The 19672-nt window shown below is 38.5% G+C and overlaps 1 protein-coding gene across 2 annotated transcripts in view; it reads left to right on the top strand.

The window, feature by feature from the left end:
- The window catches only part of MTHFD1L (methylenetetrahydrofolate dehydrogenase (NADP+ dependent) 1 like), a 144266-nt gene extending 125657 nt beyond the window's left edge, over window positions 1-18609 (top strand). For both annotated transcript variants that reach the window (XM_032216815.1, XM_032216817.1), the window contains one exon: window positions 18513-18609. In XM_032216815.1, the coding sequence (XP_032072706.1) occupies window positions 18513-18602 (90 nt within the window). In that variant the 3' untranslated portion in view covers window positions 18603-18609. The remainder of the gene's footprint in view (window positions 1-18512) is intronic.
- Window positions 18610-19672: the final 1063 nt, after the last annotated feature.

Raw genomic sequence — 19672 nt, forward strand, 5'->3', positions numbered from 1 at the left:
ATGGGTGTCCAATTTCATAAAGGAACTTATTCCTCATGATTGGAGCACAGGTATCTCTCTCAACTGAATTCATGAGGTGAAATTCAGGAAGATAATAGCAACAGTATTGGATGTAGTTATATTATCTGCCTATGTTTTGTGGATTCAGTATGTAGAAGTACATGAAGGTGAATCTGCACCAGTGGTGGGTTTCAATTTTTTTTACAATCTCTTCTGTAGGTGTGGCCTGCTTTGTGGGAGTGGCTTGCTGGCCATGTGACTGGCTGGGAGTGGCTTGCCGGCCATGTGACTGGGTGGGCATGGCCAACTTGTAAAATGTGGTGAAACTCACTTAACAACGCTTTTGCTTAGCAACCAAAATGTTGGCTCAGAAACTCTGGTATTTGAAGCACACAAGTCTTAAAGCTGTCAAGTTACAAGACCCTTGCACCCCTAACAGTTTAGGAAAAAAAACCCAGGGGTATTCAAACTTGACAGCTTTAAGACTTGTGGACATCAACTCCCAGAATTCCTCCTCTCGCTCTTCATCTTGATGATGTGCGGATGGGCAGGGAGGGAGCTGGAACCAGTTCTAAATGGCACTGTAGATTTGTGGAACCTCTTCTATAGAAGATGCACCCCTGATCTGCACCAATGTTAGAACTGGCAGGAACCTACCCCTGTACTGCTGAGTCTCCCAAATGCTGTTCCAACTTTCATTATCAGTCTGCTTTTAGTGTATATAAGTAAAGCTTTCCTAAATTTCCAGCAGCAATATTTGTTATCTTTAGATCAGTAGTAATACATGTGGTGCTCTTTTCTTCACTCTGCAAAAACTGTCCTCACAGCTAATTGAAATATTCCAAGCACATCTTGCAAACTTTTGTTTCCACATGGTGGCACTCCAACATGGGTCTCAAATTTGCTTACCAGATGGGTGGTTCTGAATCTTCCCAGAATTAGGATCACTATGAGATAAGTTGATGTCTTTTACGATCCTCAGGTGTGTTTGTCAAACTTCTAAAAGTATCTGTTTTTTAGAGAATGTTTTGATATTGTTTATAAGAACACACAAGCCAAATAGCTCCTGTTTAGAGCATTTCTTTCAAATCTTGCAGGCTAAAGTAAGAAAAATGATATTGTAGAATATTCATATGCCAAATTCCGCTCTGCAGCACATATTGCATTTTCATGGTTTTCTCTTTTTTAAAATATTTCTATTTTGTACAGTTGATGCACTGAGTGCAATGGATGACATTAATTTTGGTCTCAAGCATGTGCCATTCATTACAGAAACATGTGAGATCAAAGTAAAAGGGCCTCTAAACACTATACATGTAATCGGGATCTTCATTTTCATCAATCCAGTCTTCCTTTTTTTGTACAAAATGGAGGAGGGACATGTGTTTGAAATGTTGGCAGCTAGGGCAGCATATGGATGAGTGCTGTTAAAAAAAAAGTATAGGACTCAGTGCTCACTAGATTCCCACCCCATTATTTCCAGGCGGACTCCTTTGAAGCTACACAATACAATGGCGGGGGGGGGGGTGGCCTGAGGATGGTAGCATTTTTAAGGTATAATTTGTTGTTCTAATCCCTCAGCTTGTCCCCTTATTGAATCTGGAAGAAAAAAACTGGCAGTAAATGGACCTTCTTTACTACCCTGTGAAAACAGATTAGGGATTTCTGAATTCAGAACTTTGCAAAATGCGTTGCACTGGGCCTCCCTCTTTTTTCCATCTTTGCTCTCATTTTAGGGATTTTTTTTTCCCTATTACATATCAGAATCTTCTCATTCTGATGTGTAAGTCGGAATGGGACAACTTGCCACAGCCAACTCATCTGGCCAATTTGCTGCAGGACAATTTAACAATTCTATTTCATTATTTAAAATATATAAAAAATATTTCAATTTTTCCATTCACATTTCACACTGTCTCTCCTTCTGCATCCTTGCTTTAATTATTCTATTACACTATTTGATATTAGTGGAACTCCTGGCCCGCAGCTAGTTGTTCTGTGGCGAGTTGGCCGTGGCGAAATGTCATAGTTATTTCCCACCACCAGTCCCAGTTCTTATCTTGGTCTGAGCTTTTGTATCCAATATAATCAATAGAATAGGGTGGTTTTTTTTTTTTTCATTTTCTTTTCACGAGTTACCCCAACTCATTTGCATACATTTCAGGAACTGGATCCCCAATTATGGAATTCTGTTTCTTGTGACTCTACCTCCACACATCATTTTAAAAGGATTTGGAGATTTACTTACAAAGCAAATGTACTGATGGGGGTCAGAATGGCAGTAGGGCTATTTTGCTATCATTCTTGTTAATAATGGTACATGATGGATGGGTTTCAAAATCTCCATAAGTTTCATATTTATGTGTTTCTCTGTATATGGATTCCTTGTGCGTACTTTTAACTGCTGTTTAATTCTTATTTTTTAAAATATTACTGTGGTTGATAGAGGGATGTCATGTAAAAGCATTTTGGTTTGGTTTGATTGTTTCTTTATTTAAATCATACAGGATTAGCAACCACTCATTCAGCTGCCATTTGAAGTTGCAAAAGTGCTGAACTAGTGGTATTTATGACCGGTCCATAAAATTCAGCCCATCTCAGCATCCATGCATTCATGTGATTGTGATCTGGCTGCCTGGCAACCATCTTGCACTGACAATTATAACATCCTGTGATAAAGTAGTCACCATTTTCAACCCTCTCTGTTGGCTTCCCACAAGCAGAATTCATGGGGAAGATGGCAGGTCATATCACAAATTAGTCCCAATAAATTGCTCTCACAGTACCCTATCTGGCAGCACCAACCCTGGCCCCACTGTACTCATGCCACCTCTCCAACCACAATCCTTGCTTAACAATGGCAACAAAGAGTGCCAAGATTGCCATCACTAAACAATGCAGTTGTGTGATGTCATGTTTTACTACCGCATTCCTTAGCAATGAAAACTGCAGTCTCAGTTACTGTTGTTAGCCAAGGAATATCTGTATATATCATATTATACATGATATGGTTGTCTAAGCACGTGTAGAGTTATAGATGCTCATTTTATTCTTTTCCCTTTAAACCGTGTAATTGTCTTCATGAGAAACACAAGTCATTAGCATTAACACAGTATAAGTAAACTTTGAGTTATCCCTATGGGAGCCATAGTGCTAGCGTTTTAGCGAGCTTTAATGCAAAACTGTACATATTTAGAGAATTTCTTTATTTAATTACATCTGGCAAAGAGATTACTTCCCCCCAAACGCATGCAGAATGTAGAAGCAATTGTAAAACGGGAAACAGCAAAGAATAGGAGAGAAAGCAAATTCTACTTTGATTCTTCAGAACTTGAATCATAATGTAGGGTCATTCTGAAACATAACCACCAATAAGCCATTAGTCCAGGGTCTACAATTACCTATCAGAATTACCGCTGCTTGAAATCAATTACATATGGCCTTTGAATGTCCTTCCAAAGGTTAATGAGAGTTAAAAACCTTTCTCCGCTGTTTAACTTGTAAAGAAAAGAAAAATAGTTTTCAAAGGATAGGAAGATGTATCTAAAGGCTTAAAAATTACATGGAATACTAAAAAGATTCACACACTATTCATATATGTCTGAACAACAGTATGAGTACTTTGAAATCCCTCATTTGAATTGGTTTGATATAAAACAGGGTTCCTGAAAGTGATCAGTATTAACACCCATGGCTTAATGGGACTATCAAAGGGGTTGATGCTAGTAATAGTAGTAATAATGCTGTTAGTTAAAATAGTATTTAATAAATCATTTTCATATAATAAATGCTGGGGTCAATGAACAATTTGAAACTCATGAAAGGATTGATGAGCTGAAGACTTTGGGAACCCCTGATGTAAAGCATATTTTAAAAAATGGACAGTATCTGTATTGCTCTAGTGATAAATTAATACAATTAATAAATTAATACTGACTTTCTAGCAGTTTGGATCTTTGATTTGTTCATTCTTATCAATGAACAATATCTTACCATGTTACATTGGCTGATCTATTAGAAAAATAAAAACACATTTAGGACAGTTCTTTGCAACCTCGATAAATGATTTATTTTAAATAGTGGGTTAGAATGTTAATCCATTTCTTGCATTAGTAATTAGTGGATCTTAGAGACAGCTTTATAGATCTAATATATCTTAATGGTATCATACTCCGTTAATTTCTTCCTCTGCTCTTCAAAGCCAATGCACCTAAAGAAATTTTACTTGCATCTTCCTAGGTCATTCTAGTAATAAAGAACATTGTCTATTTAAAGGTTCAGAACATAGAAACATCATCATCTTCACAAATCTGTTGGGGTTTTTTTGTTTAAAGATTTGGATATATACAGTAGATGTGTTCGTGAATAATAACACAGAAAATAATGGAACACTTTGGGATCTCCAATTGTTCTTAAACTCCAGCATACATTCAACAATGTTAGTTAGTTATTGATTATTGTCTGTTTATCAAAGGTATATTGAAATGTAGAGTATTTCCCTTAGTTTTTTGACATACTTACTAACTTTATTATGAAAATGAAGACAGCTATATAATTAGAACTCAGAAACTGCATTTAAACTTATTCAGAAACTAATTATAACTAATTAACTAAGTAAACTAATTATTCAGAAAATAATTAGATTTCAGCAAAATCTGTTTAGGAATGCTATACTACACTGAACCCAGCCAGTTTGAACAACTACCGTCCAGTCTCCAACCTCCCCTTCATTGGGAAGGTTGTTGAGAAAGTGGTGGCCTCGCAACTCCGGCGGTCCTTGGATGAAGCCGATTATCTAGACTCCTTTCAGTCTGGTTTCAGGCCTGGCTACAACACGGAAACCGCTTTGGTCGCACTGACCGATGATCTCTGGAGAGCCAGGGATGGAGGTCATTCCTCCATCCTAGTGCTCCTTGACCTCTCAGCGGCCTTCGATATCATCGACCATGGTATCCTTCTGCGACGGTTGCGAGAAGGGGTGGGAGGCACCGTTTTTCGGTGGTTCTCCTCCTACCTCTCAGACAGGTCGCAGTCGGTGTTAGTTGGGAAGGAGAGGTCGACCCCTAGGCCCCTGAAATACGGGGTTCCTCAGGGTTCGGTCCTGTCCCCCCTGCTATTTAATATCTACATGAAGCCACTGGGTGAGATCATTTGACGGCACGGGATAAAACACCATCAATATGCGGACGATACACAGTTGTATCTGTCCGCCCCGTGCCAACTCAGTGAAGCGGTTGACATGATGTGCCAGTGCCTGGAGGCTGTTAGGGTCTGGATGGGGGTTAACAAGCTGGTACTCAATCCAGACAAGACCGAGTGGCTGTTGTGTTTCCCTCCCAAAAACTTGGTCAATATTCCATCACTCAGGCTGGGGGGTGAAAATCTACGCCCCTCAGACAGGGCTCGCAACTTGGGGGTCCTCCTGGATCCACAGCTGACTTTAGAACACCATTTGTTGGCTGTGACCAGGGGGGCATTTGCCCAGGTTCGCCTTGTGCACCAGTTGCGTCCCTACCTGGACCGGGAGGCGCTCGCAACAGTCACTCACGCCCTCGTGACCTCAAGACTGGACTACTGCAATGCGCTCTACATGGGGCAGCCCTTGAAGAGTATTCGGAGACTTCAACTCGTCCAGAATGCAGCCGCGCGAGCAATTGTGGGTGCACCTCGGTACACCCACGTTACACCTATCCTCCGCGAGCTGCACTGGTTACCAATCAGTCTCCGGATACACTTCAAGGTGCTAGTCGTAACTTATAAAGCCCTTCATGGTATTGGATCTGGGTACTTGAGAGACCGTCTGCTGCCAATTACCTCCCACAGACCCATTAGATCTCACAGGGTTGGCCTCCTCCGGGTGCCATCTACCAGCCAATGCCACCTGGCTATTACCCGGGGGAGGGCCTTCTCTGTGGCAACTCCGGCCCTCTGGAATGAACTCCCCGCAGGGATTCAGACCCTCACCTCTCTCCAGGCCTTCCGAAAAGCCGTCAAAACCTGGCTTTGCCAGCAGGCCTGGGGGTGATGAGTTCCCTCCCCTCTCGACATGTATGGTTGTGCGACTGTTGTCTACTTTTATTATTTGTATTTTGTCTTTTATGTTCCCCTTCCCCCCCTCCTTGAATTGTTCGCCGCCCTGAGTCCTCCCGGAGAAGGGCGGCATACAAATAATAAAATACAAATACAAATACTTCCATGTCGGAAGCACCGTAGTGCTTTCATGTTAAAAGTTAAACCAGTGACATCACCATTGCCCAGGGAATGCCTAGTTGGGGGCTCCTTTCATGTCCCCATTAAGATGCCCACCAAAGTGGTAAGCCATCTATTTATTCATAGTCACCTGCTTTTGAACTGCTAGGTGGGCAGGTTCTGGAGTGAGTGACAGGAACTCCCTCACCACATGGCAACAACCAGGTCTCAAACAGGAGCCTGCCGATTTTCAGCCCAGTGTCCTAACCACATGAGCTATCATGCTCATCTGTTTAGGGAAGCAAAACAGAAAAAAGAATCATGATTATTTTAGAAATGAATAATTTCAGGGAATAAATTACCTAAAATAAGGAATGTATCTATTGACAGAGAAAGAGCATAACACATCTAAGGTTAAGATATTTAGCTTGTGGTGAAAGCCTTTAGCTTGAAGCACATAGTTCATTGAATGTTGACAGCATATGCATAAATATACTAAATATCACATTTTAATTAGCTAGTTGATTTTAATTCTCCTGAAATAGCAGTAGTGAATTTTGCCGAATTTTGGATATGATGCTTTTAAAAAGCTAGGGGGAAAGAAACTAAAATAGCTTTTTAAGAGAATGGCAAGGATGAGATGGGGTTTAAGAACAAATGCCTTGGAAGAAAATTACTGAAACAGAGGCATGTTTAGACTCTGCAGTATCTTGTGGGTATGTACACTACCACAGATACAGACAGATAATTTACAATTTTAACAATTATAAATATTAAATTCCACATATAAAAGCACAAAAATGCAAAGCACACAGTGAATGTGCAATAACCTAAAATTAATACATAATGCATATAAAAGGGCTATCAGTAAAATCATACCAAGAATTTAAGAGCAATTTTATCACCTCGGCTTTACTGTGTTCTACTGAATATTCCATTCCACTGGAGGCTCTTGATAAAGTTGAAGTTAGTTCATTTTTATTACCTTTCATTTAACCAATTTTTAGGAGAAAGCTCTGATTGCCAACACCGTATAGGAATGCATTATATAGCTGCCTAAGTAAATGCTTTACTTTCAATCTTCCTCTCCATTGTGCAGGAGCTTATAACTAAAGTATCTATTGAGTAGGGTGAGGTAAATATACTGTATGTTGACCTAAGGAAATATATGACCACCTCCCATGAAAAACTCTGCATAGCTATATTTATCAGGTTAGAACCAAATGCTGTCATTCCCAAAAGGAAAATTCTCTGCATTTTCCTCATTAAAAGAAGGGAGAATTAAAACGAATTAACATTTCATTGTCCTGGGCTGCTTTGTATATTTTTGCATTTAAATAAATGCTTTAAAATATGCTATTTGAATTATGCAGGACTTAAACGTATACAAAGTTGTTATAAAATGTGCCATGGTATACATTACTCTTTTATTAGTCATAAAACATTGAAAGGATTTAATGGAAACAAAGACAAATTAAGGGAATATTTTACTGCAAGAGCATGTAGAAACTATCAAAACCAGAGGTTGGTTTGCTTTTATACATATGCCAGGATTTTTTTTTAATGTGGACAAAATTAGTGGACAATTTAAGACAGACCATTAATGGAGATGCTTCCTGCAGTGAAAGTGCATAAAAGATGGAATATTCAGATGGATGCTATTAATGCAAATGCAGGAGAGGACATCAAATCTCAGTGGTGCAATTAGCATGGAAATGTGGTAGAATTGCAAAAATCCAAAAGCCAGAAGATGATAAGAAAAATATATAAAGTCCAACATTTTCTACCATCTACTGGTTATTAGTATTTTTTGCAACCACTCTATAGTGATTCTAGATTGACAATAATCTGCGGTGCCGTTTCTCCTGGTTAGTGCTACCATTAAGTAAAGTGTTTTGATGGAAGAAATATCCATCTGGTTCAGTTCCCAAGCTGGGAAAAAGACACTGAAACTTGGAGGCTGATTGGCAAGATGGTTTAATGGTGAAGCAGAAGCACCTGGGTGGTTCTGGGCAGTGACCACATGGAGTTCAGAGCGGGTGGCTTTTATACCTTCTCTTAGTCTTTGAACTTGAGCTTCCTGTTCCTGTATTCTATTGGCTGTTGTCAGACTCCCATAGGGCCCTGTAACGATCATGTTTGTCTGAGCTAAGATTGGTTGAAGTTTGGGCTGATGCAATGAAAGGGCTTGTTGTGCCATGTGGTAAACTCTGCTGCTAGATTGGTTAATCCTATTATGTCCTGGAGGGTAATGTCTTAATCCCATCACCCTGGAGCTGGAGGTCTTTTGTCTTGTAGATAGGCTGGCCAGTCTTCAATGTGCACAAAATATCTGTTTGTGGGGGGAGGGAGCTGGGGCTCTGAGGTTCTGTCTCCCTTAAGATTTTTCTTTTTCTTTAGGGGGAATATTTTATCCTGCCTTTTTAATATTTCTCAAAATATTTCATTCTTCTAGGGGAGGTAGCTTCCCATAGTTTAATTCAGGTGATCATTTCCTAAAGTATTCTTATTACCACTTCAGGCCCTTCCTTATATTTGATGGGTAGGTATGGCACATTTGATTGGATACCTTCTAAATTAGTCCAATGCCTTGTAGATGGAAATGCCATCTTCTGTTCGCTTCAGGCCATAAAATGTTTTTGGTTATCCCTGAGTTTGCAACCATATTCTAAGAATATTTGGTTTGGAGGAAAATGGTAAGACAAGAATTGAATAGTCACAACTCTAATTCTTGTGACTTTTAGCAAGACAATAAGCCCATACTGTTTACAACATTTTCTTCTGTTTTATTTCTTCTAATCAAAATATACCTCAAAGCAAATAGAGCATAACTGAAACTTCTGAATAGCTGTGAACTTTGTAAATTTGCCAGCAAGGCAGAGACAATAAAGTTTTAGAACTTGCTGCAAAATTTCATGTATGTCTTCATTGGGGAAATATTTTAATACGTTGATACCCAGTTTCTCCAAAAATAAGACCTCCCCGTATAATAAGTCCAATCAGATTTTTGAATACATGCGCTAAAATAAGCCCTCCCCAAAAATAAGCCCTCCCCAAACATATTGCAACACAGCAGGAGCCATGAGGTGACCACACTCGCCGCCTCCTACACCTCAAAAATAATAAGACCTCCCCAAAATTAAGTACAAGTGCTTATTTCAGGGGTCAAAAGAAAATAAGACCCTGTCTTATTTTTGGGAAAACACGGTAGTATCACCTTACTTAAAAATATTGCAGAAATCTATATATTATTGAACTATCTGTTGTTTAAGAATTGCTCAGGTGAAGTAACTTTGATTTACTTGAAAAGGGAATAAAAGAGGTGGAATTTTAAACAATATATGTCCCTGACTGAACAGTGATGCCAAAATGTTTCAGTAAAAATTAACATATTAATAAAAGAAAATTCAGTCACATTTTAGATTTGATTGTACGGCTTTGATCTTCCTAAATGAATACATTTTCTTAATCTCAGAGATCAGGAATAGACTTGGTATATATGCAATTAGAAATGATAATTAAAATGAAGCAACAAGGATACAATTTCAACTTATTTAGAACAAAATTATTCTAGGGAATAATATCATTCATAACATTAAATGTTTTGTATTCAAAATCTAAGAATTTTCATTTATCCAATTTTGAACTGCATAGGAGAGAAGCGTCTCTCCATTAAAAAAAAACCAAGAATGCAGCAAAAGTAACAGAAGCATTTAAGTATGACTCAGTTTCTCCAACTTAGTTGGACAATAACTTTTCATTGTAATCTTCAGTTTTGTTTTACACTTCTTAAGAACTATATATTGTCAAACATAAAAATATCAATATTATTGTAATATTTTAGATGTATATATGTGGAATTTTGTGTATTAAGAAGCCACATATTCAGAATATTAGATCTACATAAACTTCTTCTGTTTCAAGTTAACTCTTGTACAAACTGCCATTTGGTGATCTACCGTATTTTTCGGAGTATAAAACGCACCGGAGTATAAGACGCACCAAGGTTTTGAAGAGGCAAATGTAAAAAAAGTAGGTAGGTAGATAGAGGGAGAGAGAGAGAGAGAGAGAGAGAGAGATACAGATACAGATACAGATACAGTAGATAGGTAGGGAGAGAGAAATACAGTCGGCAGGAAAAGAAAGAGAATAGGTAGGTTGGTAGGTAGGGAAAGAGAGAGAGTACGTAGGTACATAGGTAGATGGGGAGAGAGAGAGCGAAATACAGTAGGTAGTTAGGGAGAGAGATAGAGTGTAGGTAGGTAGATAGAGGGATAGAGAGAGAGAAAGAGAGAGAAATACAGTAGGTAGGTAGGTAGGTAGGTAGGTAGGTAGGTAGGTAGGTAGGTAGGTAGGTAGGTAGGTAGGTAAAGAGAATAGGCAGGTAGATGTTTCCAGGTGTATTTTATCCATGTGCTGGAGTAGGAAATTGCTGACAATCCAGCACCTAAGACTTTGTTTCTGCTGGCACAGCATTTGATCAATCACTTTAACTAAAGAGCTTTCCAAAAGGGGGGGGGAGTTTTTGCACTCTGCAAACCTCCCCAAAATGGCCCATTTTTTTTTCAAGAAAATTGCATGCATAGCCTTATGGAGGTTTATAGAGTGCTCTTGGGGGTGGGGGTGGGTTAAAATTGAGCAAAAAAGGGCAGTTCTTTGCTCATTTATGTCCTCCCCAGCCCCCAGGAGTTCTCTGAAAGCCTCCTACAAGCTATGGACAGCCATTTTGGTGAAGGGGCGGGGCTTCAGGAGGCAAAAAATGCTGTATTCGATGTATAAGATGCACCTAGATTTCCAGCCTCTTTTTTGAGGGAAAAGGGTGTGTCTTATACTCCGAAAAATACGGTATTTTTCAAGTGATGTTGAATTAATTGCAGTATTCCTGTAAAATGGGGGTGTCAAAATCACATCGTCATGTGACATATTGTGACTTTTTTCCCTTTTGTTAAACTGGGTGTGGCCAGTGCATGACTCATCTGGGCTGCGGGCCATGAGTTTGACAATCCTGCTGTAAAACACTCTAGTAATACGTGAAGAGTGGCTTGGATCAAGCAAGAGCCTTCCATGAAACCTGATATTTTCATTGGGAAGGTGGGAATTTTTTGCTAGTTTTAGGGGGAAGGAGACTCTCCATCAACTTTTATTCTAAATGCTGGAAATGTTAACCAGTTAGTTTTCACAAGGCTTTGAAAACCATTTTCCCTAGGCTTTGGGGCCAGAAGATTAGGAAATCTCTGCTGCTGATGTGGTTTTCATAATTCAGCTTCATTATTTGTCTTGGGTATCATGGATCATTGTTTGTATGGTTTTAATCTTTCTATGCTGACCAGAGTCATCATTGTAGATAGGCAGCCATATGATATGAATGTATGTATGTTGCTGGATGTTATGAAAGGAAAGGAGAAAGCTTGGCTACCCTGCACTTCCAACACTGGAAAAATTCTGGGTACAGGTTAGGTTAGGTTGCGACCAGCAACCATTTTCAATGCTGCTGAATGAATGGCGTTTACTACTAGTCCTCAAAGTTCTGGCATCACAGCATCCCTGCAATCATGTGATTCTGATTTCTGACAATCCCTGCTGATTTCCCACAAGCAAAGGTAATGGGTAAACCACCAGGAACTGATAAATCAGGGTCAGGTGACTATGTGCTTAACAACCCAGATAGACCTTGCTTAATGAGGGCAACCAGGACTGATGGTATTGCCGTCACTAAGCAACACAGTCAAGTGATGTCATGCTTTCCAACTACATCACTTAGCAGTAATAATTCTGGTCCCAATTGCAGGGGTGAAATCCAGCAGGTTCTGACAGGTACTGAAGAACCGGTAGCAGAAATTTTGAGTAGTTCGGAGACCCGGAAAATGCCACCTCTGGCTGGCCCCAGAGGGGGGTGGGAATGGAGAATTTGCAATATACTTCCCCTAGGAGTGGGGAGGGAATGGGGATTTTACAGTATCCTTCCTGTGCCACACCCACCAAGCCACACCCACAGAACCGGTAGTAAAAAAAAATGAATTTCACCACTGCCCAATTGCCATTATAAGCTGAAGACTTACTGTCGAGCTTGTGGATATAAACAACTGAAAGACCTAGAGTAGCAGAATAGAAAAATATTGATCAAGATAGACTTGAAGATATTGTAACATAATGTAAATATGCAGAATTTTGTTCTTGGTTTCAAGCTCCTATACTTAACACTGGGAATGAATAACTTCTGTCTATGAAATGGCTTGATTATTTTGTGCCTTGTTGGTGAACTTTGTTTTTGAAGTTTGAAAGTTGTTCTCATATTGAAGATAATATTTTAATAATATTGTTTTGAATATTTAAGATTCATAATACTGTCCTGATTTCAATTGTTGATTATATTGTTTGAAGAACAGATACATTTTCTTCTCTGAGAGAATAAAATGTCCTTGTTTGTATTCAAGAAAGATTGCCTAATTTGAATAGGAGCCAGTCTTAATTGTCCATGTGCAGCCTTATCATTCACAAGATGCTATAAGCAAGTAGCAGCACATAAAGAGGAAGTAAAATGAATATATTTTTCTAGTTATGGGTATTAATAGGAAAATAATTCATGTGTGTGTTTAACATTAGCATTGCTTTTAATTTTTAAAAATCAAATTATCAATAGATTAATATCTTTTTAAAATGACATATTAACATAAACATTTAACATTGTAATTACATTTTAATTCTCATATTTATGTAAATATATAATAAATCAATATATTTTCATTAATCCATTCATCTCTAAATTTGATTTAGTGTGTTCCTAAACCATTTTTTGAGATACTGAATGTATAGATATACAGGAATTATGCCCTTGAAACAAAATGTAATTATTTGGTTTATTTTTTAAAAGACTGTTGCTGCCCAAATTTGTTCTTATTACAAAATTTAGAATGTTAATTGATCTCCAAGCTAACTCCATCTTGCCCCAGGCATCAAATCACATCAAATCTATTGCAGCCCTAAGGCCAAATATGAATAAAATATCTAATAAAAGAAGTATTACATTCTTGTACAATCTTTCCCAGACCTCAAAAAAGCCTTTCCTCATTGGAGATATTGTTCAATGGGATAACCTGGGCACCTTTCACAAGCATTGGTATCTGGTTAATTCTGCTTTTCTGTCTGTAGAGATTCTCAGTCATCCTGGTCATGGTTGTCCCAAAGGTGCTTTTTCAGGAGACAACTGGACTTGCTTGTTTTTTCTTTGAAGTTGTTTCATTTCTCATCCAAGAAGCTTCTTCTGTTCTGACAGGATAGTGGGGAGTGGAAGGATTTACATTCCTTCCAGATAGCTGGTTGTTTTCAGCCTAAAAGTTGAATAGTTTAGGATGCAAATGACCGGCTGTCTGCAAGGAATATAAATCCTTCCATTCCCCACTATCCTATCAGCTGAAGAAGCTTCTTGATGAGAAGTGAAATGTCTTCAAAGAAAAAACAAATCCAGTTGCCTTCTGCTTTTCTGTGCTAATTTAAAAAGAAATAAGTTGCAAATTGTTTATGAGTAACTGTGACATCAGTTCTGGTCTGTTAGGTTATTTGGTTTCTGCAGATTTAAACATATTTATTTTAGACAAAGACAAGCAAATGTTATGTGGGTGTACTGAGACATTATCTTTAGTAGATGGGCCACCACATTCAGTATCAGCTGTGGTTTATGTGTGGTCTTCAGCAGCAGATCCAGGTAGGGTAAATTACAGAAGTCAACCAATGCCTCTTTGTTATAGGAATGGCCATAACTGATAGACCAGTCAAGGCTGAGCAAATATTCTTCTGATCAAAGACTCTTGATCTATCAGGAATTGTGAGTCCAGAAAGACCCACATATTGTGAACCACTTCCTTTTTGGAGAGCATTTCTCTATCCAGAACAGATAAAAAATCAGCTGACCTCTAAAATAACCCCTCCCCCCAGTTGTTGAATTTCTGCTTTTAAAATATTTTTATTGCCTTTACATTTTTCAGAAGGTGATGTCCTATATCTGAACTGAAGTTTACAGATGACACAACAATCATTGGTCTCATTTGAGATGATGACGTGTCTGCATACAGATGGGAGGTAGAACAACTGGCCCTGTGGTACAGCTGGGAGAATCTGGAGCTGAACCCTCTTAAAACTGTAGAAATTATAGTAGATTTTAAGAGAAGCCCTCCTATTCAACCACCTCTTACAACATTATACAACACAGTATCTCAGTAGAGACCGTCAGGTTTCTATAATCTCCCAGGACTTGAAATGAACAACTAACATTAGAACCATCATTAAAAAGGCATAGCAATGAACTCAGGGAGACTCAGAAAGTTCAGATTGCCCAAGGATCTGCTGATACAATTCTACAGAATAATTATTGAGTCTGTCATTTGTACCTCTATAGTTGTCTGGTTTGGAACAGGAACCAAACAAGACAGCTACAGAATTCAACAGATAGTTAAGACTGCAGAAAAAAACAATAGCAACCAGCCTGCCTTCCATTGAGGACCTGTATACTGCACGAACCAGAACAAGGACTGAAAAAAATATCTACAGACACTTCACACCTGAGATAACTTCTTCAACTTCTCCCCTCAAGACACTGCTATAGGGCTTTGCCTGCCCAAACAACTAGACACAAAGATAGTTTCTTCCCCCATGCAATCATTCTGCTGAACACTTAACTCCTACAGCACTGTCTTGTGCCTAAAGATAATTTACCCATGTAAATGGCTCTATTGCTATTATCCTTGCCATGTTTTCATCCTTCTCATCTTTCTCACCTCTCATCTTTCTACTACTTTCTCCTATTGGTATATGTTGATGTATCATTTTTTGTTGTATCTTATGATTTATGATCTATGACCTATCACTTTGTTTGTATGAAGACTGAGAGCTTATGCACCAGAGACAAATTCCTTGTGATTCCAAAAACACTTGGCCAATAAAGAATTATATCTACAAGTTGCTGAATAAGGCAATTTAGGAAGGTGTGTGTGTGTGTGTGTGTGTGTGTGTGTGTGTGTGTGTGTGTGTGTGTAGAGAATGTTAATTGGATGAGCTGTTTCCAGTTTGGGAAATTGTAATGAATAATGACACAAACCTTCCTCTGTTTTCATATTTTTTTCAGATAATAAGAGTCACTAAATATGTTTTGTTGTGATTTTTGTCTTCCTGTCAGGAAGACATAAATATTTCTAAATATTAGCTCTATTAGCTCTTCCTACAATCTTTTCCTCCAGAGATTGCTTCAACTGTCACTTCTCTGTTATGTTTATGTGAATTTCCACAAAGTGCTTTACCAAAATTGGATATCCCAAACTGATATTTTCACTAGAGACTTCGTAACACTTGGAAGAGGAATTCAAATTCAGAGAATGTCATACATGGGAAAGGATTTGTGCCTTTTTCCTAGCATTGCAATTCATGATGACAAATAACATTTTGTTTAAGAATCAGAGATCTAATTGTGAATTTTTTGCCATTGTGTTTAATTAGAGTGAGATCGGCATTGTTATTTTCTTGGCAAAATGTATCTTGGCTCATTTAATGATTGCAATTTTCCTCTATGGTCTACTTGTGTCACATTTTGGGCAGGCTTGATTTGGAGAGAAAGTACCTTATAATTGGTTCTGCTTTGTAACAATACCGTCAATTCAAGCACCCTAGTTGTTCCTACCTATTGTTGGAATGTTTGTTTTCATATTTGTTGTCAGATCAGGTTGCCAGGATCCAAGAACATTTGCAATGAACTTTTGTCATGGCATTTGTTTTGTCATAGAATATAATCAGCTTATTTTAATTACATCAAGAGGGATGCTGGGCATTTCTGTCTTTTAATTAGCTGTTTATAGCTAATTCTTTTAAGAACCATTAAGTGTAAGCTGCATGGGGCTCTGTATAATTTGTGTATGTATTTAGCTTTACATAAAGCAATATATTCAAAATAGCATGCAAGTAAAGTTTTCTTTCTTCATTAAGAATCAAAAGAAAAATTCTGAGGAGAGAAAACTGGAAGTTGTTGAGGATTCCCTTAATTGTTAGTCAATAGCAGTTTACTGCATTCATGGAAATACAAGAATACTGGGAAAGGAAACAGAGAGAGAAAAGAACTGGGAATCTTATTTTTTCTTTCGCAAATCCTTGGGTTTTATGTATTATTTTATTATGGTGATCTTTTTTCTTAGAGTTTATAATAAACACTTACTGTATCTTTCTTTCACTCTTTGGAAAGAGGGACATTTGTCCTGTAGATTGGTGGAAATAGTTCAAACACTCTCCTCAGCCTGTAGAATAATATCTATAGTAGTCTTCGCCTAACCACCTTATATCCATTGCTAAGTGAAGATGTTGTTAGGCAAAAGGTCATGCACTACTTAGCAGCAGTAGTTCCTATAGACACTAGGCAAGGACAGTGTCATTAGATGAGGACCTCATGTGTCTCCTGCCCTGTTCAATCTGCTGGCTTCATCCTACTGCTTCTTCCCTAGTCAGGCCGGGCAAGCTCTCTTCAGCAGATAAGAATCCACTGCCTTGTCACAGAGTGTAGGGTGGCCAAAAGGCAGAGATGGGGTGGGGAGACAGGCAGATGGGGGGAGTTGAAGCACATGCTGCAGCCTGGGCTGGTTCTCAAGTATCCAAATTTTGATACCATGACCATGGGGTGTTACAAAGCGTGACCCGTCAAAACCGCGGTCCACTAAAGCGCGCCCGATCAAAGCGCGTACGTGACGTCATCAGCAGCGCGACAAATAAAATTAAAAATAAATTAAATTAAAATTAAAATTAAATTAAAGCAAGCCGATTCACATAAAGGTAAGGGTTAGGTTTAGGGTTAGGGTTAGGTTAAGGGTTAGGGTTAGGGTTAGGTTTAGGGTTACGTTAAGCATTAGGGTTAGGTTTAGGGTTAGGTTAAGGGTTAGCGTTAGGGTTAGGTTTAGGGTTAGGTTAAGGGTTAGGGTTAGGGTTAGGTTTGGGGGGGGGTTAGGGTAAGGTTTTCGTGTTAATTTTAAATTTACCGCTCACAGCGTGCCGTTTTCGTTGCGCTGTGATGACGTCACGTACGCGCTTTCGTCGAGCGTGCTTTAGTCTGCCGCGGATTTGTGGTGGAACCATTACAAAGGCCATAACTTTGGGGAGCAATCATAAATACCATTCTTTCAGTCCTGTTGTCACTTCAAATGGTCACCGAATGTTGTTACCAATTAGTATAGCCTTTATTGCAGTGGTGAAATTCAATTTTTTTTACTACCTGTTCTGTGGGCATGGCTTAGTTGGTGTGGCAGGGGAAGGATACTGCAAAATCTCCATTCCCACCCTACTCTGGGGCCAGCAAGAGGTGGTATTTGCGGGTTCTCCGAACTACTTAAAATTTCTGCTGCTGAATTTCACTCCTGCTTTATTGTCATTGTAGAAAATAAATACAATGAAATTGGTTACATTGTTAATTGAGGATTGCCTATTTAGAAACATATTTAGAATTTATACCCTGAAAAAGTATGAAATCAGATACTTCACTTACGTTCCATCTTTATTGGCTACAAAAATATCTGCCCAACCTTTGTAATATCCAGACTAAAATTATTTTCAATTAATTATTCAGTGTATTGCAGCAATATGATTCATGTCAAATTATTTCTGTAATCGATAGCAACCATAATTTTGGAAATGTTTTTACTACTAAATGGGTCCTAAAAATAAAAATAAATAAGCTGGTCATAACAGATTTCTGTCAGATGCAAACTACACATACATAAAGTATGGTATTTATAAAGTTTCTGCTTTCAATCCACTGTAGTTAACAATTTACATTCCATATGCATTCCTTTGCCTTATATCTCTTAGAACACAGAACATTTTTATAAGCTTAGTCCCATAAAGTTTGGGATATTATAGCCTTTTATTTCCCTTCCCAGAAATTCTTTGCAATTGTTCACGGAATTTGGTTTAGCAAAACAGCCAAGGTGGCGCAGTGGTTAGGGTGCAGTACTGCAGGCCACTTCAGCTGACTGTTATCTGCAGTTCAGCGGTTCTAATCTCACCGGCTCAAGGTTGACTCAGCCTTCCATCCTTCCGAGATGGGTGAAATGAGGACCCAGACTTTGGGGGCGATATGCTGACTCTGTAAACCGCTTAGAGAGGGCTGAAAGCCCTATGAAGCAGTGTATAAGTTTAACTGCTATTGCTATTGCTAAAAGGAACTGGAGTAGACCTGGGTTAGTTCTATCTATAGGCCATGAAGAACATTGTGGTCTTCTACTGCATCCTATCTATGTGTAGGGAGGTTTCCAGGATACAATTGTTGAAGTGTAACTCCTGGTTCTTTGATCCCTTAGATGACCACTATGCCTGGATTGCCCACAAGGCCTTGCTTTTATGATATTGACCTGGACCCTGATACAGAACAAGTAAAAGGGTTGTTTTGAAGGTTCAAGCTAAAACACAGCATCAGGTGAGTGGCTTAGAGAAATGCTACAAGTCTCTTTTTCGAGACTGTTCTGTATTTAGACTTTGCTTCAAAGCTCCTTGATAAAATAAGAAAAGGGCAAAATAAAAATATAGGCTGTATTTTCCAGATAAATACAGAGACTGTTTTAGCAATAAATATATGCTTTTTTCTTAAGTTTAATATCTCTCTCTCTCTCTCTCTCTCTCTCTCTCTCTCTCTCTCTCTCTCTCTCTCTCTCCATATATGTATGTATGTATGTATGTATGTATGTATGTATGTATGAGAGAGAGAGAGAGAGAGAGCTGTGTGTGTGTCTTTGTGTGTGCTCTAACATAACTTTGGAATGCCTCAAGCAATTTCAACCAAACTTGGTACACAGATGACTTACTCTCTGGAATACTATGGGGGTAAGACACCCATATTTAACAACTTTGGATTGCACACATGAAGTGTTTGTTTGCAAAGGAGTTAATACTTGCTAATTATTTTTACTTAGTGGTTTGTCTTATTACAAACAAACACAAAAATGATTATATATATGTGTATATGTATGTATGTATGTATGTATGTATGTATGTATGTATGTATGTATGAGAGAGAGAGAGAGAGCTGTGTGTGTGTCTTAACCATATATATATATGGTTATAAAGCAAAACTAACTTATTTATTTATGAGTCAGTCTGATTTACCAAAAGATATATTCCATATTTATGCTCTGGAGCAGGATGTACAACTAAACCGGGCAGATCCCACATCTTCCTGATGAACCACATAATATGTGATGCAGAACTATGGGGAGGGAAATCCACTTCTAATATATTAGGAGGTGGGGAGAGGGAGCATTGGCTCTCCACCTGTTCCAATATTAAGCAAGTTCCAGATGCTAAGTTTACCTCCCACAGTCCAGCAGAAGTGACAGCCCTCTCTGCTGTGGCTGCTGTTTGTTAGAATGCATGTGGCAGGCATCATTGTTTTCACCATGTTATGTATCTGCCTTCAAGATGGGTCTGTGATAACTAAGACATAACAAGGCTCAAGATATTCCAA

The sequence above is a fragment of the Thamnophis elegans genome, chromosome 4 (assembly GCF_009769535.1).
Source record: "Thamnophis elegans isolate rThaEle1 chromosome 4, rThaEle1.pri, whole genome shotgun sequence".
Taxonomy (NCBI): domain Eukaryota; kingdom Metazoa; phylum Chordata; class Lepidosauria; order Squamata; family Colubridae; genus Thamnophis; species Thamnophis elegans.